This window comes from Pelophylax lessonae (assembly GCF_965119305.1).
Source record: "Pelophylax lessonae genome assembly, chromosome: 2".
NCBI classification, from domain to species: Eukaryota; Metazoa; Chordata; class Amphibia; order Anura; family Ranidae; genus Pelophylax; species Pelophylax lessonae.
In genome coordinates this window covers 386,532,586-386,559,936 of record NC_138769.1, presented here as the reverse complement: position 1 = coordinate 386,559,936, position 27,351 = coordinate 386,532,586, and the positions used below count along the sequence as shown (strand labels likewise).

The 27,351-nt window shown below is 42.8% G+C and overlaps 1 protein-coding gene across 1 annotated transcript; it reads left to right on the top strand.

Moving 5' to 3' along the window:
• The first annotated feature begins 184 nt into the window (after nt 1–184).
• On the top strand, nt 185–25,953 carry LOC309547740 (DNA-directed RNA polymerase II subunit RPB11). The gene is made up of 4 exons (XM_082247719.1): nt 185–352; nt 10,876–10,965; nt 23,022–23,196; nt 25,817–25,953. Exons 1-4 carry the CDS (start codon nt 300–302, stop codon nt 25,850–25,852), a joined length of 354 nt encoding a protein of 117 aa, XP_082103845.1. The 5' UTR covers nt 185–299; the 3' UTR covers nt 25,853–25,953.
• Nucleotides 25,954–27,351: the final 1,398 nt, after the last annotated feature.

Genomic DNA, 27,351 nt, shown 5'->3' with positions numbered 1-27,351 from the left:
CGCGCAACACGTAAAACAGAGGCTGGAGAGACAATTCTAAAGAAATGTTTTCTAAGGTGAGCCTAAATAACCTCGACAATTCTTAAAGAAGACCATTTCCTATTTGTCTTCTGGAAAATGGCCGCTAGGCAGAAAGACAGTATGAGTTACTGAAGACGGAAGGGGAAAGAGAGCGAGACGTGAGTGGAGGAAGTGAGGTGTGACGCACGGTGACGTACTCACGTTGCAGACAGAGCTGCTGAATAGAATAGAGTGAACGAGAGGAGGAGGAGAAGAAAAAGAAGTGCTTTCCTGCCAAAATGAACGCGCCGCCGGCCTTTGAATCGTTCCTTCTGTTTGAGGGTGAAAAGAAGTGAGTGTGATGGCGGTGACTGGAGAGACTCCATACTCCACCGCCTAATGCATTCTCTGCTAACCTGAAAGGACACAGGCTCATTTACTAAACCCAGCATCCAATATCTTTAACATTGGGTCTTACTCATAGTCTATACAGTTTTCTTAATGCAGAGTTCCACCCATAAGTGGTACTTCCGCTTTAAGACCTCCTGACCCCCTTCCACAATAGGCAAGTCATTTTTTGGGGGGGCGGCGAATACCTAGATTTGACCGGTACCAGCTCCCACTTCTGCTCGGGGTGGCTTGACCAGAAGTTCTCCTCTCCCTGCAATCTTCTGGGACACGTCACATGTCCCACAAGATTGCTTGGCCACTGAGGAAGCACTGCGCGATGCATGCACCCACAGTGTGCACCCAGCTGTGAAGCTGCAAGTTTTTACAGCTGGGTGCCCACACTAGTGATGCCAGTGAGAACCAAAGAAGAGAACAGGTCTCCTGCCCTGCCAACCGGTCCCATGCCGTGTGCAGAGATGTAAGTACCGGAACTGACTGGACAGTGATACAAATCCTTTAATTGCTTGAAAAGAATATAATAACCTCTTCACAACTGTGCTATAGCCAAATGATGGCTACATCATGGTCACACATTGCTGGGATTGACGTCTATTGATGTCCTCCCGTCATTGTGCTAACCTGCGGTGTACATCGGCAGGGATCTGTGTTTATTGGGTCCTTAGGACGCAGCTGATCACAGATCAGGGTAAAAAGCCAATCCCAGCGGTTCTTTACCACCTAACTGTATCCAATCACAGTATAAACGTGATTTGGCAGTTATTGACATTCCTCTCCTCGCGCTACAGTAATCAGTGCTAAAAATATGCACTGTTATTGTAATAATGACACCGGCAGGGAAGGGGTTAAAACTGTGGGTGATCAAGGGGTTAAATGTGTACCTAGGGGCGTGTTTCTAACTGTGGTGGGCGTGGTTTGTGAAATGATCACAGAGATCTGTGTTTCTATATAGCAGGATCACAGGCGCTCTGTGATCATTCCAGGGAGAAGAACGGTCGGCTGTGTTTACAACAGCTAACCATTCATCTCTCTCAGCGGGGAACTTTTGCGGGTGACAGGCAGCAATCAGAGCCGCCTGCCCGCTGCATCGGCTTCCCCGCTGATGAGCTGGGGGTGGGAGTGTGCCACCGCGTGCTCGCCCCTTAGTTGCCTAGTTGTGCGCAACTGACGTATAGCTGCGGCGGTTCGCTCAGGAGCAGCTGTCTGCCGAAGTATAACTGCGGTGGGCGGTCTTAAAGTGATTAACCACTTAAGAACCGGAATGTTTTACCCCCTAATGACTAGGCCATTTTTTTGCAATATGGCACTTATGGGTTAATATAAATGACAATTGCGCGGTTGTGCGACGCTGTACCTAAATAAAATTGATGTCCTTTTTCCCCACAAATTGAGCTTTCTTTTGGTGGTATTTGATCACCTCCTGAGATTTTTATTTTGTGTGCTATAAATCAAAAAAGAACGACAATTCTGAAAAAAACCAACAATATTTTTTTGCTTTCTGCTAAAAAACATTCCCAATAAAAAAAAAAAAAATGTTCTCATCATTTTAGGCCAATATGTTTTCTGCTACATATTTTTGGTAAAAAAATCCCAATAAGTGTATATTGATTGGTTTGCGCAAAAAAGTTATCGTGTCTACAAACTCAGGGAAAGATTTATGTCATCTTTATTTTATCAGAAATAGCAGCGATTTTTAGCGGGACTGCGACATTGCGGCGGACAGATTGGACCCCTAACTGACTTTTTTTACACACTTTTGGGGGGACCAGTGACATTACTACAGTAATCAGTGCTAAAAATATCCACTGTTACTGTGATAATGACACTGGCAGGGAAGGGGTTAAAACCATGGGTGATCAAAGGGTTAAATGTGTGGGTGCTTTCTAACTGTATGGGGGATGGGCTTACTGGATGAACACAGAGACCTGTGTTCCTAAATAGGAGAAACGCAGGATCCCTGTGTTCATCACTGACAGAAAAGAAGTCTGCTGTGTTTACTTTGGCAGACCGCCGTTCTGTCTCCATGGGGAGCGATCGTGAGTGCCTGGTGAAGATCGCTGCTGCTGGACCCACTGATTGGCTCCTCCTCTATTCAATCGGTGCGTGCCTACACTAACTGCTACACAAAGCGATGTACATGTACGTCGTTTCACGTAACAGAGCTGACCTGCTGCAGTAAAACTTTGGCGGCTGGTCGGCAAGTGGTTAACAGGTAATTGTGTGGTCTTGCAACACTGCACAAACAACATTTTTTTCACACAAATGGAGATTTCCTTTGGTGGTGTTTGATTACCACTGGGTTATTTTTTTGCATTCTAAACAAAAAAAAAAACAAACATTTTGCATAAAAATTTTCTTTTACTTTCTGCTATAAAACATATCCAATAAAAAATAATAATTTCTTCATAAATTTTGGCCAAAATCTATTCTGCTATATGTTTTTCATAAAAACGATCCCAATAAGTGTATATTGTTTGGTTTGCGTGAAAGTTTTATAGTGCCTACAAACTATGGTATAGATAAGGATTTTTTTTTTTTTATTATTTTATACTAGTAATGGCGGTGATCAGCGACTTATAATGGGACTGTGATAGTGTGGTGGCTAACCTGACACAAACTGACGCCAGAGAGGACTGACTGCCACTCACTTCACCAGTTACACTAATACATTGATCAGTGCTAATATTATGCACTGTCACTGTACTAATGACACTGGCTGGGAAGGGGTCAAATGTGAGCCTATGTGTAAAGTGTGTTGCTTTTACTGATAGATCCCTGCTTTGCAGGGATGAGAAACGCAGATCATTCTGTCTGTCAGCACAGAGCTCTGGGCTGTGATTGCACAGAGCTGATCCCAGTGAATCATAGGCTGGGACTTGTTGACAGGCTCTCGCTGTGTACAATTACAGCGGGTGGGGGGGGGGGGGGGGGGGGTTTGCTCATGCACTTGGCTTAAACCTGGAAGCAGACAGTAACGTACCAGTATGGCACTTTGCTAGTACATTGCGGGTGGGCGGTCTTGCGAATGGTTAAATAAAGTATAAGGCAAAACTTTTTAGTTTTCTTTTAGACAGAGTGGAGATGGATTACAACCCATGTCAGGTTTTTATTGCTGTTTGTGTCCCCGTTAGAGTGATTTGCTCTCTCTCCTGTTTGCAGCCGTGGATGCTGCCATTTCAGCCTGCTTCTGTGGCTTTGAGTTTGGCGGTTTTCCATATATCTTTGTTGCTTCCTGTTTGTTCTTATGGCTGTGCACTCTTGGAAATCCCAGGCGGATTGTCATGTAACCAACTCTGTGGTATGAATGATGCGGTTGTGTTGGCGGAGCCTCGCACAGACACACTCTTTTTAAGCAGGGACTTCTCGCCGTAATTCTGTCATACTGATGGCTCGGTACGTAGAGCCGCTGTAGGAGCATGAACATGTTATATGTTCTACCCTAAGGCCTGGTTCACACCTATGCAATTTGTGGCACTACAGTTCATTTAACCACTTCAGTTCCGGAAGGTTTTACCCCCTCAATGAGCAGGCCATTTTTTGCGATTCGGCACTGCGTTGCTTTAACTGACAATTGCACGGTCGTGCGACACGGTACCCAAATATAATTGATGTCCTTTTTACCCACAAATAGAGATTTCTTTTAGTGGTATTTGATCGCCTCTGAGGTTTTTCGATTTTGCGCTATAAACAAAAAGAGCAACAAAAAAAAAAAACACTTTTTTACTTTCTGCTATAAAACATTCCTAATAAAAAAAAATCACTTTTTTTTATCAGTTTAGGCCAATTTGTATTCTGCTACATAGTTTTGGTAAAAATCCCAAAAAGCGTATCTTATTTGTTTGGGCAAAAGTTATAGCGTTTACAAACTACGAGTTAGATTTTTGGACTTTTTATTTATTATTAGTAATGGCGGTGATCAGTGATTTTTGTTGGGATTGCTAACTGACATTTTTGACGTTTTTTAGGGACCAGTGACATTAATACAGTACAGTAAACCCCCCTCCATTGCGGGGGTTACGTTCCGGACCCAGCCGCGAAAAGTGAAATTCCGCGAAATAGAAAAACCCTATTAAAATGCATTGTAGGCATGTTTTTTTTACTGTCACTGTACGTGTAAAAGCATTTTAAGGTCTTTAAACACACTTTTAAAACAATAGAAACTCATTTAAACACATAAAAGATACTAAGAGACATAGCAAGAGCTACGGAAAACACAAAAATATTTCATTTTTAATGATTTATATAGTAAAATAACATTACAAAAAAAAACGCGAATTACCGGGACCGCAAAAACTGAACCGCGATGGAGCGGGGGATTACTGTAATCAGTGCTATTACACCCTGTTACTGTATAAATGACACTGGCAGGGAAGGGGTTAACACTTTAACACTGGGGGTGATCAAGGGGTTAAATGCGTTCCCTATTGTGCTTACTAACTGTGTGTGTGGGGGTGGGGGGGGGGGTTGGACAGAGGCATAGCGAGATCTGTGATTCAGCTTAAATCTTAATAGATTTTGTGCCATCCGCTTCCTTAGTGTCACCTGAAAAACAATTGGATATAAACTACATTTGCAAAAAAAATAAAACTACATGTCCCATGAGGCATTGGTCCTCACACATTCACAAGTTCTCAGGCACTTGCTGACCTGTATGGATGGTGTACTGACTGAGCTGTATGTGTGCTGCACTGTGTTTCTGATATGTATGGACAGTGTACTGAGTTGTGTGTGCGCTTCACTGTATTTCCTATTATTATAAAAACAAAAAATGCATTCTGTATGCAGGCCAACTAATTGGCTGACCAACTATCGATTAGTTGTCGACTTGTTTTTTCGGCCCTAATTGGAAGCAGTGTTGTCAGTCTTCCATATAAGCACCTTCAGTGTCCTTTTGGGCTGTCTATCAGGTAGTCAGCCCTTTTGCTAACTAAAGCCCCGTACACACGTAGCGATTGTCGGCCGCAAATATTCGGCCGCCGACCGATCGGCCGATTGTAGGCTTGTTAGTATGATTCTTCCGACAGCGCATTTTTGGCCGAACAGAATCTGTCGTGCAGGCATTAAAATTTGTGGAGGCTGACAACAGAACGGCCGATTGTGCGTCAGTCAGTACAGATTTCGGCCGACAATCAGCAGATTTGCAAGACTGGGCATGCTCAGAGAAGAAAAAAGACAAGGAAAGTTAACCATCACATGACATCACTTCTGCAGTCGGCTGTTGTTGGCCGACAAAATTAGTGTGCAGTCTTTTGCACTTTTCAGCGGACAGGACAGCCCTGGACAAAAGACGGCCGATCGTTCGGCCGACGATCGGTACGTGTGTACGGGGCTTACGTGCGCTTGCATGGTAGGCTGACAAAAGTACATATTCCAACTGTCACAGATATGCCAGGCGAGTCCTGTATTGCTGTCCCGACAATGCTGTGTTCTGGGTTGTGTACCAAGATCACCCCATTACCCTTATTTGAGTTACTAAGCATGTGCAGTAACTCAAAAAAGGGTATTATCTGAGGAGATCATGTCCACGAGATGGTGGTTTCCACATAATTCGGTGTGGAACTGCCCAGGAAGTAGGCATGGTCTGGGCAGGAGCAGGACTGTCCGTAGTGTGAGCATGTTTAGTGTTGGTTATGTGTGGGAGTGACACTGTCCTGGGGACTAGAAAGGAAGATGCTGAAAAAGATGTAACAGGCAGTAGCTTATAGTTGCCAGCCTGCTACAGGAAGTGTCTACTAGCAGGATCTCCACATAAGAAACTTCAAAGCAGATTACCAGAAATTATTACCTTAAAGTAGAAGTCAACCTTGACACTAAAATCCTGGTATTAATAGGCATCCATGATCTAACACTAATGCCCTAACACTAACCTATCTAGCCCTGTAAAGAAGAAATCAGTATACATATACCTTTTTTTTAAGCCAATCCCACGCTGAGCTGTCAGTGGCGGCTTTGCTGTGGAGGCTGGTGCAGAGGACACATCCGACAACAGAAGCCCCATAGTAACTCTATGGGTGACGTCACTCCCCATTCATTTCACAGCTGTTGTCGGCTGTGTCTTCTCCAGAGCTTCCGCCGCTGGAGACAGGATCGGATCGGCTTCAAAAATGGTATGTACAGTGCCTTGCAAAAGTATTCGTCCCCCTTGAACTTTGCGACCTTTTGCCACATTTCAGGCTTCAACCATAAAGATATAAAACTGTCATTTTTTGTGAAGAATCAACAACAAGTGGGTAACAATCATGAAGTGGAACGAAATTTATTGGATATTTCAAACTTTGTTAACAAAAAACTGAAAAATTGGGCGTGCAAAAATTTTCAGCCCCTTTACTTTCAGTGCAGCAAACTCTCTCCAGAAGTTCAGTGAGGATCTCTGAATGATCCAATGTTGACCTAAATGACTAATGATGATAAATAGAATCCACCTGTGTGTAATCAAGTCTCCGTATAAATGCACCTGCACTGCGATAGTCTCAGAGGTCTGTTTAAAGCGCAGAGAGCATCATGAAGAACAAGGAACACACCAGGCAGGTCTGAGATACTGTTGTGGAGAAGTTTAAAGCCGGTTTTGGATACAAAAAGATTTCCCAAGCTTTAAACATCCCAAGGAGCACTGTGCAAGCGATAATATTGAAATGGAAGGAGTATCAGACAACTGCAAATCTACGAAGACCTGGCCGTCCCTCTAAACTTTCAGCTCATACAAGGAGAAGACTGATCAGAGATGCAGCCAAGAGGCCCATGATCACTCTGGATGAACTGCAGAGATCTACAGCTGAGGTGGGAGACTCTGTCCATAGGACAACATTCAGTCGTATACTGCACAAATCTGGCCTTTATGGAAGAGTGGCAAGAAGAAAGCCATTTCTTAAAGATACCCATAAAAAAGTGTCATTTAAAGTTTGCCACAAGCCACCTGGGAGACACACCAAACATGTGGAATAAGGTGCTCTGGTCAGATGAAACCAAAATCGAACTTTTTGGCAACAATGCAATACATTATGTTTGGCGTAAAAGCAACACAGCTCATCACCCTGAACACACCATCCCCACTGTCAAACATGGTGGTGGCAGCATCATGGTTTGGGCCTGCTTTTCTTCAGCAGGGACAGGGAAGATGGTTAATATTGATGGGAAGATGGATGGAGCCAAATACAGGACCATTCTGGAAGAAAACCTGATGGAGTCTGTAAAGACCTGAGACTGGGACTGAGATTTGTCTTCCAACAAGACAATGATCCAAAACATAAAGCAAAATCTTCAATGGAATGGTTCACAAATGGCGCTTTTCCACTGCATGGAACCGTACCGGTTCGGCACGCTTTTGTGCTTTTCCACTGCTGGTACCGCATGGTATAGGGTCGGAACGGTTTGGTACGGTACGGTATAGGTTTGCTTTTCCACTGCATGGAACCGAACGGTACGGCTCTGAAAAAACAGTACCTACTCGATTGTGGTTCCAACAGGTACCAAACTGGTACCATATCCCACAATCCTTTGCATGCAGTCACTACTAGCCACTGATTGGTCAGAGAATCCCACCCACCCCGTTGTTATCCCACCCACTTAACTTAGTACTACTTTAGTGGAAAAGCAAACCTATACCGTACCGTACCGAACCGTTCCGACACTATACCATGCGGTACCAGCAGTGGAAAAGCAAACCGGGCCAAGCAGGGCCGAGCCGATACGAGCCGGTACTTGCAGTGGAAAAGTGCCATAATAAACATATCCAGGTGTTAGAATGGCCAAGTCAAAGTCCAGACCTGAATCCAATCGAGAATCTGTGGAAAGAACTGAAAACTGCTGTTCACAAACGCTCTCCATCCAACCTCACTGAGCTCGAGCTGTTTTGCAAGGAAGAATGGGCAAAAATTTCAGTCTCTCGATGTGCAAAACTGATAGAGACATACCCCAAGTGACTTACAGCTGTAATCACAGCAAAAGGTGGCGCTACAAAGTATTAACTTAAGGGGGCTGAATAATTTTGCACGCCCAATTTTTCAGTTTTTTATTTGTTAAAAAAGTTTGAAATATCCAATAAATTTCGTTCCACTTCATGATTGTGTCCCACTTGTTGCTGATTCTTCACAAAGAAATTACAGTTTTATATCTTTATGTTTGAAGCTTGAAATGTGGCAAAAGGTCGAAAAGTTCAAGGGGGCCGAATACTTTTGCAAGGCACTGTATACTGATTTCTTCTTTACAGTGCTAGATCGGTCAGTTTGGAAAATCTCGCTATATTCACTCTCCTGCGGATTGCAATAAGTCTCAACGTGGTATTAAATTCCTATCTTGACATATTGCTTCCTATCTTGACATATTGCTAAAGTGGATAATGTGCTCCTCACTGCCCTCAAAAGACTGGGGACGTCCGAAATGACTGTAAGTATAGGAGACAAAGAAGGCATTTGGGCCTAGCACATTATCCTCAAAACATGTTTTATTAAATGGTGTAATAGATAGCTAGATAGGTAAGTGTTAGATCGTAGATGTCTATAGATGCAGGGATTTTAGTTTAAGGCTCCATGTACACGGGACGTTGTTAAAAGTCCCTTTGAATGCTGGAATTTTTAGGACGTTTGAAACGTCCGTTCGGTCGCGTTTGTACCCGCGTTTAGAGGGCGTTTGCGTTTAGAACCGTTCCTAGAGGTCAAAAAAATTATTCCCCTTTAAAATGGAAAAACGCGAACGCCAAACGCGGGTCGTCGCGTTCGGACGCGTTTTTGCATTTGAAACGCCGGGAAACACACGTTCGAACGCAAATAATTGCGTTCTAAAAAATGTCCCTGAACGCAACTGCCCGCAAAGGACCGCAAACGACCTGGTGTACATGGACAGATAAGATAAAATGTAGGTGGGTTCAGGGGCTTCTAAAAAAAACACCCAACTGCTCCTACCTAAACGGCCATTTCCAGCGTCCCGTGTACATGGAGCCTTAGGGTGGACTTACACTTTAAACTGTATATATTGAGACCTGTAGCCAAAAATCGGAATGTATTTACAAACACTTTGAAGTCACTCTGTTAACTGTGAAAATAATTCTAGGAAATGGTATTTATTGTTCTGCAAATCCAAACTTCACTTGCTTCAAGCCAATCTCCAGCATCTGACACAGCCTGTCCCCTGCTATGTGCTGTGGTTCCACCCACTGGACCCTACGTTATTATAGGATATAGTTGTGACAAAGCAGCTGTACCTGTGTACAATACATTTAGGATAGATGTTTGAATTGGTGGCTGAAAATAAAGCCCATGCCTTGTGTGGGTACATTCTGTATTTAAAACCAAACTTCAACCAGAACACTTTGGTGGGTTTTTTTTTTTTTAGGATAGAATTAATTGGTGTTTGAATTTTATTACTGCTTGTGATTTATTTTATGGATTTTCTCACTTCCTGTCAGGGTGTTGCAGGCAGAGGATGTGATGTGATCTCAGATGGGACAAGACCTCAGTCTAACAACACTTTCTAGTAGAGGAGGGAAAGGATACAATTTGTGTAAGGTTCTATTGCTTTCTGGGGCTTCCCATACCTCGGACACTCATTCCCTTTTATATCTTGACCTGTAGTCATAGGGGTAAAATGAAAGCGAGGCTTCTGCAAAATGGAAACCGTAATAAAACCCAAACAGAGGTTCTAATCCTTCCCTTCTCATCAAAAACAAAAAAAACTTGGTCTGGATATGGCCTTTAAATCAACTATCCAAAACACACTGCCCCAGGCATAAAGTACAGCTGGTTCCTTAAAATGTAACTAATGCACATAAAAAGTATCATGGACAGTACTCAACTATTTTGTTGCAAGTGCAGTAATATAGTTACAATTACCTTATGTAGGTTCTAGATGTGACTGTTATGACTGAAATCCTGGCCTTTCTGAGAGTCTGTGCCGGTTCACATATACGGGAATCCTGTAAATCCACTGCGGGTTCCTGCATCGCATTCAAATAGCAGGCATTTCACACTGCCATATGCGACTCGCTGGGGTGTCAATACAAAGTTAACGACGCCCCCCCAGATCAGTTCACACATGAATCGGATCGCATGGGTGTGAACCGCCATGCGATCTGATTCTGCTGCAGACCCAAAAAAGGGTCCTGTTCGTGTTCTGTCCAAATCCGATTCAAATTCAGCCATACAATCTGTATGGCTGCATTTGCATCGCACAGACATCGCATGTGATTTTCAGAGCAGTGCACTCCGAATAACATGCAATGTCTGTCATCACTATAGAGTGAACTGGACATTTCTGTTGTCAAGTGAGGCAGCTCAGCATATTGATGGGCTATTAGTTGTATACAGAATACTTTATTAACCCCAAAAGAAAATTGGGAAATTGTTAAATTGTATGTGTGTGGGTGGAGGGGGCAATAGCTAACAGCAAGCTCCTGCAGGACCTAGAACTGTCAGCACTTTGGCCTAGTGTGTTTGAATAAACAATTTGTCTTTTTTTTTTTTTTTTTCTTCATAGAATAACAATCACCAAGGACACAAAGGTACCCAATGCCTGCCTGTTCACTATAAACAAGGAAGATCATACCATTGGAAATATCATTAAATCGTAAGTCAATATATGTAGTAAGACCTGCTACTCAAGATACACACAGGTACAGAAGCCCGGAATCATATTGATATGTAGCTGTGCTCAGTGCAGTGAATAAACATGAGCTTATCCTAATGTGTGCCTAAAGCCAAATTTTTTTCAGTCGTGGCTAATGTGTGGAAATGTTGGAACCTCTCTCAGGTTTTTATTGTCTCTGACACTGCTAAGGAGGTATATTCTCCTGGTGGTCACTAGAATAAACGGGATAATAAAAAATACCTAAATAAATGTTTGGCATCAGGACAGGGATACAGCTGAAATCTTAAATTGGGACCTTGGCTATGGTGACATCTCTTTAAGACAGGATTTTTTCATTCCCTTTTGTGTCTCTGAGACAGAAGATGAAGGGGAGACTACGAAATGAGACAGTTGCAGAAAAGAAAAAAAACCTGACAGTGGTTTTTAACCATTCCTTACCCACTTGACAACCAGCGATGTACCAGTATGTCACTGGACTTCAAGTGGTTATACAGGGATGATGCTTTTAAGGGATCTAATAGATCCCAGATCTCTCCATAAAGAGTACATGTCACTGCCTATTGATAGCACATTCCCTGTGATAACCACAAAAGTGATACAAATAAAATTAAAGCAACAGTGTAAAAAAAAAAAACGTTTAACGCGCCTCTGTTCTTGCGCACAAAAGCAAACGCACGTGTTTGTCCCGAACACAAACAACAATCGTCCAACACACGTAAGGTATCACGGCAAACGTTGGCTCATGGGCAGTAATTCTAGCATCAGACCTCTGTAAATCTAAAGTAGTAACCTGTAAAGGCTTTTACAGTGTCGCCCATGGACACTAAACTTCATGTAGTTTGCCGTTGCACAGGCATGCACAGCATTAAAGTGTGATGTGTTTAATATTTATTTACTCAGCGTAACGTCATCTTTTAAATTTTGCCAAACAATTGGGTATTATATTGTGGTTTTGGGCATTAAAATTCAAAATACGGTAAAACCTTGGATTGCGAGCATAATTCGTTCTGAAAATGTGCTTGTAATCCAAAGCACTTGCATATCAAAGCAGATTTCCCCATAAGAAATATTAGAAGCTCAGATGATTCCTTCCACAACCACAAAAAAAGTGTCAATAGGGACTGCATAAAGCAGAATCCAGCAGGAGCTAGAGAGTATAAAAGAGAAGAGAGGCGCCTCTAAGTGTAGCACTATGGTTACATTTAATGAAGGTACAACATTTAGCAACTCACATGGTTGATGACTAAAACAGGCACATCTAAGTATGCAGGCATCCGGGGTAAAGCTTTCCACATAGACTGTCCTCCCTTCCACGCTGCACACCACGACTGTTTCAAGCCTCGTTTTCAGATCTCTCTCCTGCAGGGTAGTCTTCCCAGTCACGATTGCAGACTGACAGCGGTGAGAGGCGGTGGTGCGGAGGACTGTCTATTTGGACACCTTTACCCCAGATGCCTGCATACTTAAGATGTGCCTGTTTTATAAATCCTCAACCATGTGAGTTGCTAAATGTTGTACCTTCATTAAATGTAACCAAATTGCTAGCTCCCGGTCACACTGGTACGACATCGGGTACGAAATGCGATTTACAAATCGTACCTGAAGTAGCATCTAATGTGTTTCTATGGCAGTGTCTTAATAGGTACGATTTCAAGTAGTGCGACTTAAATATGCATTACGTTTTCAGGACTTCAGCACATTTTCACTGCCATAGGCTATAATGTAAATTTTGCTGCAAATCGTACCTGTGTCTATATCAGCACTACTTGAGCCTGAAAGAAGTTAAATTGCTAGTTAAAGAGGTTGTAAACCCCAAAAAAAAATTTTTTTTTTTTTTTTTTTTGCAACCTGCAAGAGAAAGGCATAATGAGCTAGTATGCATCGCATACTAGCTCATTATGAAATACTTACCTTAGAACGAGCCCCCGCCGTGCCATCCGCTTACCTGCATTACGGGCGACATGTCCAGTCGCCCGTCTTCCGGGATCGCGGCATCTGGCCATCTGATTGGCCGGAGCCGCGGTGACGTCACTCCCGCGCACGCGTGCGGGAGCCGACGGTCACGGCACGGAGCTCTGAAGGAACGGCACGAGCGGCCGTTCCTTCAGAGCGCATGCGCCAGTGACGTCACTGGCTGCATGTAAGGTAAATATCTCCTAAACGGTGCATGTTTAGGAGATATTTACAGTACCTATAGGTAAGCTTTATCATAGGCTTACCTATAGGTACAAGTTACAGAGGAGGGTTTACTTCCTCTTTAAACTTCATATCACTGTTGCTTCCTGTGACATGAACAGCCCCTTTCACTGAAGTAGCACTGAAGTAATCTCAAATTGTTACAAATCTCACAGAAGTAGTACTGAAGTATTGGTTGAAGTCTGGATTTTAATTGCACTACTTTAAATCCTACCCGCTGTGACCGCAGGCTTCTACTCAGGTGCGACTTACTTGTATTGCAAAACATTGCTCGTTTATCAAGTTAAAATTTTATTAAAAAAAATTACTCATCTTGTAAAACAATTGCAGACCAAGTTACTCGCATACCAAGGTTTTACTGTAGTGTATTTCTTCCAAAAAATATTGCCCTTGAAAATCAGCTGTGCAAATACCACGTGACATAAAACATTGCAAAACCCACCATTTTATTTCTAGGGCCTCTGCTTTAAAAAATATATAATGTTTGGGGGTTCTAAGTACATTTTTGCTAAAAAAAAAAAAAAAAAATACAAATTTTTACGTGTACATGACAAGTGTCAGAAAAAGGCCTGGGGTTCAAGTGGTTATTGTCCAAAACTAAAAATGAATTTATACCTCTTCAAAGATATTTCATGTTAATGTGCTTTCAGTGTCCAATGAGGAGACTGGAGTCAGACTGGGGATATGGCTGCAATTGCTGAAATACGTTACTTGCTTAGCTGCGCTTTATGTCAAATGTGTTTAAGGCTTCATGCACACAGGTGTATTGCGGGAATGTAACTGTGTCTTCCACCAAACTGTCAAGCCATCAAATGGCTGGTGTCATAGCTGACCACATGTGCAGCACCTTGGCAGCTGAAGATCAAACAAAACCAAAGAGAACTCCCAGCTCAACTTACCAATCTGCAACCAACTGATTTGCCCTCTCCAACAGGGGTTTAGTTAGCACACGTTTGCAAATACAAGTGTAGAGGGCAGGTGAGCTTGGAGGGGGTCACACTGGACTCCCAGCACAGCACAATGGCAGCAAAGGTGTCTAGTGCGACACCCTCACCAGTATTCCAGCAATACAAACAAATGGCCTCTGCCCCCACCTATAACTGGCCTTGGCAGCAGGGAGCAAATGGAAGGGCGACGTGTGTCAAACAAAACCAAAGAAAATTCCCAGCTCAGCTTACCAACCAGCCTGCAACCAACTGAGTTACCCTGTCTTTACATTCTGCGTTAAAAACAGGGGTTTCGTTTGCACACATTTGCAAATACATGCAGAGTCGCTTCACAGCACCCCGGTATTATCTGCAGTCCTAACTAGAAATTTTTGATGCGATGTACCGATACCAATACTGAGCATTTTCACGGGTACTCGTGAGAATCCTCCCGATACTGAAACCGATACCATGTGGTGTGATTTGCGTCAATACAAAATAGCACAAATCGCACTGCAAAGAACTGCATTTGATTTGAACAGGAATGCGGTGCGATTTCCCCCCCCCCCCCCCCCAACTGTGTGTGTGTAAAAAGGGAAAAGCGCCATCTAGTGGGCAGTTTATTAAAAATATTAAAACTCCCATTAAAGTTGCATTGTAGTCAGAAAGTGAAGTCCTGCTAGATCACTGGCCCCTTTTGTAGGTATAGCTATGTAAACATTAAAAATAAGTGTCTACACCAGTGGTTCTTAACCTTGTTGGAGGTACTGAACCCCACCAGTTTCATATGCGCGTTCACCGAACCCTTCTTAATTGGAAAAATAAAATATGATTTTTCAAATTCAAAACATAGGTATATATTTAACTATATATTTATTATACATAGGTGCACAAAATGAACAAAACCATTAAAGAACAAAACCATATTAAGAACAAAGAACAAAACCATTAAAACATGATTTTCACACAAAAACAAAAACATAATAATGAATATTTACTGCAAATCAGTGTGACTTGGGGGTGTCAGGAAGGCACACACTGGGGGGGGGGGGGGTTGGGAGGTCATACCATGGGGTGTCAGGAGGGCACACACTGGGGGGGAGGTGTTGGGAGGGCATACCATGGGGTATCAGGAGGGCACACACCAGGGGGCATTCACAATGCTTTATTGAGCTAAATGAAAAGGACATGCATTTCCATTTGTCAGCTAACAGCACCTCTATGCTAAGCTGCAGTGACTCAGCAGACTTAGCATAGAGGTGCTTGTAAACAAATCCACCATGTACAGCTAGCTGAGCCTTCCTCCAGGAACATTCACTCGGCTCCCTCTGCTCAGCTGCTCACACTTCCCTCTTCCAGACGGGCGTGATCTCCGTGGTCATGTACATCCCCATCCCGCCCACTCAAGCAGCCTGCAGGAGATAGGCTGGAAACCTGCTGGGGGAGGTACAGGGGGCGGAGCGTCAAGTGTCTATGTGTAATGGCTGTGAAATGTCCCGACCGCAGCTCTGATTTCCCGGGGTGCGCTCGGCCTCACAATCAGTAATATTTTCTCGGGGGGATGAGCCGGGCGTGTCGTAAAGAATCATATGAGTTGGGTGTGTGTCTTGACCTCCGCCGAACCACCGAGACTGACTCACCGAACCCCTGGGGTTCGATCGAACCCAGGTTAAGAACCACTGGTCTACACTGTTTAAAATCAACTGCTCTGCACATGCTCAATTGCTTTTCATTTTTAGGCATTGCTGAGTTTGTAGAGGCTGATCTGCTGACATCCTTAAAGTGGAATAAACCCTTCTGCTTTATTCTGGTTTAGTTGCGCTTTATGATTTACTGCTGCTCAGGCTCTGGGCTTCAGCACAATGGCAGCCTTCAGCAAGAACAAACAGGAGGCAATTTACAGCAAACACTAATTTTGATAGCAAAGTTATTTTTCTGGAATGTATATTCCTTGCTAAAGAACATTATTTTTTTTTTTATCAATTATGGGTAAAGTTCCACTTTAACCCCTTACCGACCGCCGCACGACGATTTACGTCGGCAGTCGGCCCCTCACAGGCAGAGTGACGTAGGGCTACTTCGCTAGCCTGTGAGGCTCTAGGGAGCGAGCACGCGCGGTCACGGACCCCCCTACCGCGCACGCGTGTGCCCGGCGGACCCGATGTCCGGAAGAAAGGCAGGCGGCTAATGTAAACAAAGCCGCCTGGCATTCTTCCCTGTGCAAGAATGGAGATCACACGGTTCTACTATGTAGGACCATTGATCTCTGTTCTTGCACTAGTAGCCATAGCCAATCACAGTTAGAAACACGCCCCTAGAGACACACTTAACCCCTCCCTCTCCAATAAAGTTAACTCCTTCACTGCCAGTGTCATTTTTACAGTAACAGTGCATATGTATAGTACTGATTACTGCAGTAATGTCACTGGTAACCCCAAAAGTGTCAAAAATGTCAGTCAAGGGTCCGATCTATCTGCCGCAATGTCGCAGTCCCGCAAAATAAAATCGCAGATCGCCGGCATTACTCGTTCCCTTAGTTAGTAAACGCAATAACTTTTGCACAAACCAATCAAAATACGCTTTTTGGGGTTTTTTTTTTTTCTTTTTACCAAACATATGTAGCATAAAACAAATTGGCCTAAAATGTTACATTTTGATTTTTACATTTTTTTGGGGGGGGAATTTCATATAAATAAATGTGAAAAATATTTTTATTTTTGCAAAATTGTCGCTCTTTTTTTGTTTATAGCGCATGATCCAAAAATCGCACATGTGATCAAATACCACCAAAAGAAAGCTCTGTTTGGGGGGAAAAAAAGGACGTCAAATTCGTTTAGGTACAGCATCGCACGACTGCGCAATTGTCCGTTAAAGTCACGCAGTGCCGAATCGCAAAATAGGTTCTGGTCAGGAAGGGGGTAAAATCTTCCGGGGCTTAAATGGTTAAGTACAATTTCAAATGAAAAATCTGCATAGGTGTCCTGGTCTCATCGATTATAGAAAATCACTGTTGCTGCAGGAGATGTATAGGTGGTTCGCCTCCAAGCTGACATCAGTTCTGCCCTATACCCATGGGGGTCTGGAACTTCTCCTCCAGCCCTGTGAGAGCCTCCAGTGGCTTTGATTTTCTACCATCGGCAGAAACCGGGACACCTATGTAGATTTTGCATTTGACCAGACCTGTATTAGTGTGAGTTTTAACATTTTTTATAAAATGCCCACTAGATGGTGCTTTTCCGTGTGTGTGTATATACACACACGCATACGGTGGGGGAAATCGCATGCAATTTGGACAAGAATCGCACCGCATTCTTGTTCAAATTGCATGCAACTCTTTGCAGTGCACTTTGTGCCCATTTAGTTTGCATTGACGCAAATCGCACCACAAAGTATCAGTACTCGGTATCGGCGAGTACTTGACCGAAAGTATTGGTACTCGTACTTGCCAATAAAAAAAAAAAACGGTATCGGTGCAACCTTAGCCTCCATAGTAGAATCACATGTATAATAATGGATAAATAGAGGGCAGGTGAGCCTGGAGGGAGCCCACCCCTTCTTAAAGGCTGGTTGTTTACATGTGCTCCTTGCTGTGAAGGCCAGGTATAGTTGAGTAGGGATGCACCGAAATGAAAATTCTGGGCTATAACCGGAACCGAAAATGCAGGATGCCCTTGGCCGAAACCGAAAATGACTTTTTTCCCCCAAATGATTTTAAAATAGATAGAACAGGGGCATACGACAGAAACAGGCAGCGATGTACACCTGTAGTTAGTATGTAGTATATGTACCGTGACGGGTTGGCAAGTGGTTAATTTAATTACCAATGATATTTGTATTATGCAGCATGAGGGGGTTAATGTATTGTCACTGATGCATTAGTGACCGACCAGTGGCAGTTAATTAACCCCTTTGTGCTGCATTAGTGCAACCAGTATCAGTATTAATTAACACTGGTTGCACTGATGCAGGTTGCACTAATGCAGCACAAAGGGGTTAATTAAGTACCACTAGTCTGTCACTAATGCATCAGTGACCAGCAGTGGCAATACATTTACCCCCTCATGCTGCATAATACAAATATCATTGGTAGAGTATCATCAGTATAGTTTCGCAGGGCTGCTCCACTCCATTTAAACCAGCTGTGCAAGATCAAGTCAGTAAAAGTGACAGAAGACAGCAGCACATCCAATTTCCAAAATAAAAATTGTCTTACAAACAGTTAACTGCTCAAGATTAGTGGAGTTCAGTAAACAGTTAATGGGTTTGTGAAACTTCTAACCTGAACCAACAGTAAATCCTTCAAAAATAAAATAAAAACCCATGCAGCACACAGAGCTCAAACTAGCTGAATGGAAGCTGAAATGGTTAACAGCCATGTGTTCCTGCGGAGAGGAGGCTGATCAGTAACCTGCACCATGCCTGAATACACAGCTATCTGGAACACACTGCAGCCCACCAGCATTCCATGTGACATTGCTCTAATTCTTGTCATACCTTCTTCTTGCCATGCAGCTATCTCCTGGTGCTCTCAGTCAAATGTGGCGGGCTGGAGAGGGGTGGGGGAGGAGTGTTTTACTGCATGCTGACTGGCTGTGGATGGAAGGGAGGAGGAGCTCCACATTTCAGCCGCCCATCCCCCGACATCAGAGCTCTGACTGACAGCTCTGCTCTCTCACTGACTCACACTGTGCTGGAATGAGTCACACTGCAGAATGTAGTGATACACTGTCAGCACACCGCCCCTGAATCTGAGGATAGCAGTGATAGTGGACCTGGTCGGCCAATATCAGCGGCCATACATTTTTGGCATCCTTAACCCCTTATTGGCCGAAATTGGATACTCACATTTTCGGCAGAAATTATCGGTGGCCAAAATTTCGGTGCATCTCTATAGTTGAGGGAAGTGGCCATTTGTACTGTTGGAAGATCAAACAGAGCCTTCGATGGCCGATTTCGTGGCTGAAAACAATAGGATTTAAGGCCCGTACACACGTGCAGATTGTCGGCTGAAAAGATTCGGCCGACGACCGATCGGCCGATTTTCGGCTTGTTAGTATGATGCTTCCGACAGCGCACTTTCGGCCGAACAGAATCTGCCGTGCAAGCATTAAAATTTTTGTATGCCGACACCAGAACGGCTGATTGTTCGCCAGTCAGTACAGAATTCGGCCGACAGACAGCAGATTTGCAAGACTGGGCATGCTCAGAAAAGAAAAAACACAGGGAAAGTTAACCATCACATGACATCACTTCTGCAGTTGGCGGACAAAATTCGTGTGCAGTCTTTTGCACTTTTCAGCGGACAGGACAGCCCGGGGACAAAAGACGGCCGATCGGTCGGCCGACGATCGGTACGTGTGTATGGGGCTTTAGTTCCGCTTTAAAATGCAGTCTACGCTGGACCCTTCTCCCAGGAGCTGGTAGAAATATCCTGCAAAAAAAAGTTTAATTATGTGTTTATGTGCATTTTACAAGGGTATGGTGGTTAGAAGCGGCCACTGGAATCAATTTTTGCCTATATGCACCTGTATACATGTGTATATGTGTAGATTATGGCAGTAAGCTGCTCTCTGAATACAAGTTTCGATTTTTTTTTTTTAATGCTCCAGAACACTGCTCTAAAATACTAATCTAAACAACACAATGTGCATGGACACAATGGGGGAGATCTACTAAATTTTGTGCACACAGAATCTGAAGTAGCTTTGCATTGTAACTGATCAGTTTCTAGGTTTCAGGGTACATTCACATTGGAGGCGGGTTTGAAATCGTGCAAATTCAGCGGAACTTACATGATTTCAAACCTGCATTTCATTGGGAGTTCCAGGGCGATTTGAAAGACATCTGTGCAGCTTCACTGCACAGATGTCAACTGAAGTCGCCAAAAGTAGTGCAGGTACTACTTTTGGAAATTTGTGCATCGATGCAAAGTCGGCGTCGCACTGACTCGATTTGGTACCATTGCTGGCAATAGGCTGCGATTTGACATGTCAAAGCACCCTGATTTGAACGGGGGCTTATTTGTAAAAGCTTAAAAGAAGTTTGGGATGCCTTTCTTTTTTTTTTTTTTTTTTTTTTTTTAATTTATACTTACCTAGGTGGATGCAGCATCGGTCCCCCGGCGCCTCTGCACCGATCGATCGCTCAGTTCTCACAGCTCCCCGAGCAGAGCTCTGCTGACTGTCAGTCACCACGCTCTTCCGCCTCCTCCCTCATTGGAGTGCTGGGCTGTGGAGGGGCGGGGAAGCGGCCGGCTCAGGCTCTCAGAGGCTCGCTGAGAGGCTGAGCCGGGTGTCGGTCTACCTGGCACCTGGCGGATCCCGACTTCCATTGTCGTGATGACGTGGTGCCTGGACCAACTTCTGTGACATCAGCAGAGACCACTCTCTGTTCTGCACTCCTGTGACCCGTTTTCAGCAAACTGCACTTCTGTGATCCATAGATGTACAGCCAAAAGAGCTTTGGCTGTACATCAACTTTAATTGAACAAGCTGAAGTTAGAAGCTGATTGGCTACCATGCACAGCTGCACCAGAGTTTGCATGCTCCAGTTTTAGTAAATCAACCCCAATGGCTAACAGAGCTGCATTTAGAGGCATAAAAAATGTCTGCATGAGTGCTAAATCACATTTGCCTGTAGAAATTTCTAATGCTTTTAGTTATTAAAGGCAGTCTAACTTGAAGGAAATACATAGGCTTCTTTTGCTGACATCCAGAGGATGATTGCTGCTGGTTTTAACATGCGGATCCTGGCTTGAGTACTTGGAGTCAGTGATCTGAAACCAGGTAAGCATTCTTTGAAACGGACAGTGCATATACATTGACAATTTGTATTGGAAGTCTAAATGTGGCTCCTTTTTCAGCTTTGTTACATTTTGTCTTTTGACAAAACTTACCTTTTTGTTTTTAATTGTAAGACTACTATTGTGAAGGAAAAATATATAGCCCGTATAGGGGTGTTACCCTTCCCTATGCTATCCAAAAACTTAAAAATTATTATTTTGGCTGGAGCTACACTTAAAAAAATTACCTGTTGCGGCTTACAAACAAATTTGACTTAAGAACAAACCTACAGTCCCTATCTTGTTTGTAACCCGGGGACCACCTGTATACAGTTGTGCTCATAAGTTTACATACCCTGGCAGAATTTATGATTTCTTGGCCATTTTTCAGAGAATATAAAGAACACCCTCATGGTTTGGCTGAAGCCATTTATTATCAATCAACTGTGTTTACTCTTTTTAAAATCATATTGACAACAGAAAGTACTCAAATGACCCTGATCAAAAGTTTACATACCCCAGTTCTTAATACCGCGTATTGCCCCCTTTAACATCAATGACAGCTTGAAGTTTTTTGTGGTATTTGTGGATGAGACTCTTTATCTTCTCAGATGGTAAAGCTGCCCATTCTTCCTGGCAAAAAGCCTCCAGTTCCTGTAAATTCCTGGGCTGTCTTGCATGAACGGCATGTTTGAGATCTCCCCAGAGTGGCTCAATGATATTGAGGCCAGGAGACTGAGATGGTCACTCAAGAACCTTCACTTTATTCTGCTGTAGCCAATGACAGGTCGACTTGTGTTTAGGATCATTGTCATGTTGGAATGTCCAAGTTCATCCCATGCACAGCTTCCGGGCTGATGAATGCAAATTTTCCTCCAGTATTTTTTGATAACATGCATTGCATAACATGAACTGCATTCATCTTGCCATAATTCTGACCAAATTTTCTGTGCCTTTGTAGCTCACACATCCCCAAAACATCAGCAATCCACCTCCGTGTTTCACAGTAGGAATTGTGTACCTTTCATCATAGGCCTTGTTGTCTCCTCTCCAAATGTAGCGTTTATGGTTGTGGCCAAAAAGCTAAATTTTGGTCTCATCACTCCAAATGACTTTTTGCCAGAAGGTTTGAGGCTTGTCTCTGTGCTGTTTGGCGTTGTAAGCCGGATACTTTGTGGCTTTTGCGTAGTAATGGCTTTCTTCTCGCGACTCTACCATGCAGCCCATCTTTCTCCAAGTGCTTCCTTATTGTGCATCTTGCACAGTCACACCACATGTTTTCAGAGAGTCCTGTATTTCACCTGAAGTTATTTGTGGGTTTTTCTTTGCATCCCGAACAATTTTCCTGGGAGTTGTGGCTGAAATTTTAGTTGGTCTACCTGACCACTGTTTGGTTTCAACAGAACCTCTCATTTTCCACTTCTTGATTAGAGATTGAACAATGCTGATTGGGATTCTCAATTCCTTGGATGTCTTTTTATATCCCTTTCCTGTTTTATACAGTTCAACTACCTTTTCCTGCAGATCCTTTGACAATTCTTTTGCTTTCACCATGACTCAGAATCCAGAAATGTCAGTGCAGCACTGGATGAAAGATGCAAGGGTCTGTCAGGAGTCCAGAAACTCATTAATCTTATATACACACACACTAATTACAAGCAAACAGATCACAGGTGAAGGTGGTTACCTTTAATAGCCATTCAAACCCCTTTGTGTCAACTTGTGTGCATGATATTAGGCCAAAATCACCAGGGTATGTAAACTTTTGATCAGGGTCATTCGAGTGGTTTCTGTTGTCATTATGATTTAAAAAGAGTAAACACAGTTGATTAATAATAAATGGCTTCAGTCAACCACTAACCACGAGTGGAAGAAAAGTTTTTGTGTTATCATTCATATTCTCTGAAAAATGGCCAAGAAATCATAAATTCTGCCAGGGTATGTAAACTTACGAGCACAACTGTATATTATACAATTTAAATTGTCCATTCGCACAGTGAGAACGTTTCCTAAATAGAAATTAGCTTAATAGTTCACTAATTTTGCCAGTTGTCTGTAGCTTCTTTATTAAGTTCCCTCTACAGAAATCTTGTTTTGATATTTACTAAACTATATATTTTCTTTTCTCACAGGCAGCTGTTAAAAGATCCCCAGGTGCTATTTGCAGGGTACAAGGTGCCTCATCCCCTGGAGCACAAAATTGTTATTCGAGTTCAAACCACACCTGAATATAGCCCTCAAGAGGCTTTTACCAATGCGATCACAGACTTGATAAGTGAACTGTCTCTATTGGAGGAAAGATTTAGGGTAATGCATAATTTGCTGTACTTTTTTAAAGTTTTTTTTTGTATTTAAAAAAAATATATAATTTTAGCAAGTCATTACTGTGGCCCTTGATCCTTGCATATGACCATCCCCCGTTGTATTTTTTTCACAACTCACGTCAGCATATCTCACTGTACTGCGAATCGATAAATGAAATTTAATTTTGTGACATATCGATAAAATGTAAAAAACAAACAAAAGGTAAACCGTGCCTAGTGTAACACTACAAGGCACTGCTCCTCACCAGTGCAACAGATTGGACACCAGATGCATGCAAAAACAACCCAATTTAATGTGTGGGCTGGTGTGAACAACCCCTTATTGTGGATCCCTCTCTTTCCCTGCCTTACCAGTGACAGTGGCTTTCACCTGTGGGGACAGTGACAGAGATAAAAGGCATTCCTCTGTTACTACACAAAAAACATGCTTACAATCCCAAAGGTTGATGGGATGTGTAGTTCTGTGTGGCACACAGGCTCTCTCAGAAGTGACATACAGCGCCACATAGGATGCTTTTTCCCTGTGCTTTTTTTTTGTTTTACATCCAATTAGCCATTTTACAATTAAACAAAAAAAAATTAACTGAGTTTGGGACGAGGGAGCATTGTAAAGTGGAGTTCTGTCTTAACCACTTAAGCCCCGGAGGATTTTCCTGCTCAAAGACCAGGGCCTATTTTGCGATTCGGCACTGCCTGACAAGCAATTGCGCGGTCGTGCGACGTTATACCCAAATGAAATTGACGTCCTTTTTTCCCCACAAACAGAGCTTTCTTTTGGTGGTATTTGATCACCTGTGCGATTTTTATTTTTTACGCTATAAACAAAAAAAGAGCGTCAATTTTGAAAAAACAATATTTTTCACATTTTGTATATGAAATTCCCCCCCGAAAATATGTAAAAATCAAAATTTTTTTAACATTTTAGGCCAATTTTGTTTTCTGCTACATATTTTTGGTAAAAAAAAAATCGCAATAAGGGTATTTTGATTGGTTTGCGCAAAAGTTATTGTGTTTACTAACTAAGGTAAAGATTTGTCATTTTTATTGTGTTTTTTTTTTTTTTTTTTTTGCAGGACTGCGACATTGTGGCGGACAGATCGGACCCCTGACTAACATTTTTGACACTTTTGGGGGTACCAGTGACATTACTACAGTAATCAGTGCTATACATATGCACTGTTACTGTAAAAATGACACTGGCAGGGAAGGGGTTAACTTAGTGAGCAAGGGGTTAAGTGTGTCCCTAGGGGCGTGATTCTAACTGTTAAGGGGCGTGGCTTGTGATGTAACCACAGAGACATACAATCCTCCTACATAGCAGGATCGTGTAGTCTCTGCAGTTACACCAGGGAGAATGACAGGTGGCTTTGTTTACATTAGCCGTCTGCCTTTCTCCCTCTCAAGCGGGAGATCGCGAGTGGCCGGCGGCTCCAATGCGGAACTTCCGCTCATTTTCTCCCCCCCCCCCACGTTTGGCACCTTTCAACGGGGAGGGGGGAAGGGGTACCTGTTTTTGACCGGCAATGGTGGAAACATCGGCTGCGGTGCCGACATCGCTGGACTACAGGACAGGTAAGTGTTCTAATATTAAAAGTCAGCAGCTACAGTATGTGTAGCTGCTGAGTTTTAATTTTTGGAGGGGGGCGGAACTCCGCTTTAAGTGAATGACATTGATTATCTTGTTACAATGGCATCTGAAAGTCAGTGGAATACATTGGGCAGCAAGTAAACATGTTGTCCATGAAGCTGAAGTGTTAAAAGAGAAAAAATGGGCATTGCAGTTTGTTGTGCATGAGGGTGCAGACCTGTCAGGGGGACCATACTGACCTGTATCCTCAGCCAAAAGCACCTATAAATGGGCACGTGAGCACCAGAGCTGGACCACAGAGCAATGAAAGAAGTTGGCCTGGTCTGATCACGTTTTTCTTTTACATCATGTGGATGGCTAGGTACATGTGCATCATTTACCTGGGGAATGAAGGCAAGCCAGCGGAGGCAGTGTGATGCTTCGGGTAATGTTCTACTGGGAAGGCTTGGGTCCTGCCATTCATGTGGATTTTACTGTGACATGAACCATCTACCTAAACATTGTTCCTGACCAAGTACACCCCTTCATGCATTTGGTATTCCCTGGTGGCAGTGGCCTTTTCCACCGGATAATGCACCTTGCTACACTGCAAAAATGGTCAAGGTTGAGGAACACAACAATGAATTGGTGTTAAATTGGCCTCCAAATTCTAAAGATCCCAATCCAATTGAGCCTCTGTGGGATATGCTGGAAAAACAAGTCTGATCAGCAGAGGCTCCACCTTGCAACTTACAGGAGTTTAAAGGATCTTCAGCTGACTGCTTGGTTCCAGATACCACAGCATATCTTCAGAGGTCTAGTGGTGTCAATGTCTTGATGGATCAGGGCAACAAAAGGGGGGGGTATACTCCAATATTAGGTGGGTGTAAAGCTATGGCTGATCCGTGTAGGTCTTTACGGATGACCGATACAGATAATCCATGTAAGACACATGCATGTCACACTTATTTCCCTGATCATGTTGTTTTCATTGGGATAATTTATGTATTTGATTCTATTTAACTTTCTTTTCCAGGTTGCCATTAAAGACAAACAAGAAGGAATTGAATGAGCGTAAACCCGGAACCCTGCATTGGCTTCAAGTCCTCTGCTGTGATTCAAACATCCCTTTTTTGCAGGGAATATATCGGACATATTTGTTTTTGCCTTTTTTTTTTTTTTTTTTTTTTTAAAACAAAACAAAATACTGTTTACCTATTTGCAAAATTTTTTTTTTGTTTGCCCAAATATTTTGTCAATATGTCTTTTAGTCCTAAAGCAGAACTGCATGTTATGGTAGATGCCTTTCTTGGAACTGTTTGGAGTCTGTGAGAAGTGATTTGTCTTGAGGAAATAAAGCCAGCACAAAATGGCTCGAAGAGGCAGACCTTTCAACCAAATTGTCTATTTGTTGTTTTTGTGTGTGCGTGTGTGTGTTGGAAATTGGATGTCAGTGGGCTGCCTTAATGCAATTCACTTTACCATGACATTAATGCACACCGGGTGAATTGTAACAACGAAACACGCAACACCTGTAAGAAGCCAGGGGTTACCCATCCAAAACTGACTTGTTACTTCAGCATTGCTTTTGGCTAGTGGTATATGATTATATAATGTGGAATCCGTTATATGAACTATCTGAAACATATGCACCTGAACCCCACCACACTTCAGTACATAAACCCATGCAGTGCTTTGGGTTAAAAAAAACATTCAGTAGATTCTCAATGCATGTTGGGAATCTATAGAAAATGAATATGTACATGCAACATGCCTCGAAGAACCAAAAAAGTGCACGGAGTATGAAGGAGCCCTCAAACATTGTTATTGGAATGTTCACTTACAGCCCTGTCATTTGTCATATTGGAAGGATTATTTGCCTACAGTAAACTATGAAACCCTTCACAAAGAAATAAGATTAAATTGTTTTTACTGTACCCACATGGCAATTTCAGCACTTTTCATTGGACATTGTTAAACCTAAGACCTTGTACAATTATAATAAAGCAAAAGTTATTTTCCTGTTTTGAATATGCAGATCATCTTGGCCAAAAAAAAAAAAAGTTTTTAATGAAGATTTGCATTTTTGGTGCGTTTTTTTTTTTAAATTGCATCCATTTTTTCATAGGCGCAAGTAACCCAAAAACGCACCGGAAATGCATCTGAAACAGCAAAATCATGCGTTTTTACCACGATTTTGCTGCAGAGTAGTGTGAAAGGGCCCTTTGATTTGTTTTCTTTTTCAGATTACTAGGGCAATTAACTAAAGAGGAAGTTCCCAAGCTAGACTTCAGCTTCTAAGTATATGTAAACACGACCATTGAAGTCTTATATAAGCATTAACGTGTTATGTATTTTTTTAAAAATACATGTTCTGGTTATGCGCACTTTACCACAACAGGCATGCATGTTACAAGGATCAGTCCACAGGAATGGTTCTCATTTTAAAAGGCACTCAAAGCGCTAAGGCAACACATTTGCACTACAGGGCCATGCAATGGCATGCATTGTGTTCCTGAAAAAGGGTTAGGTGAGGTTTTTTGGTGATTAGGTGTTTTGGTTGCTGATGCA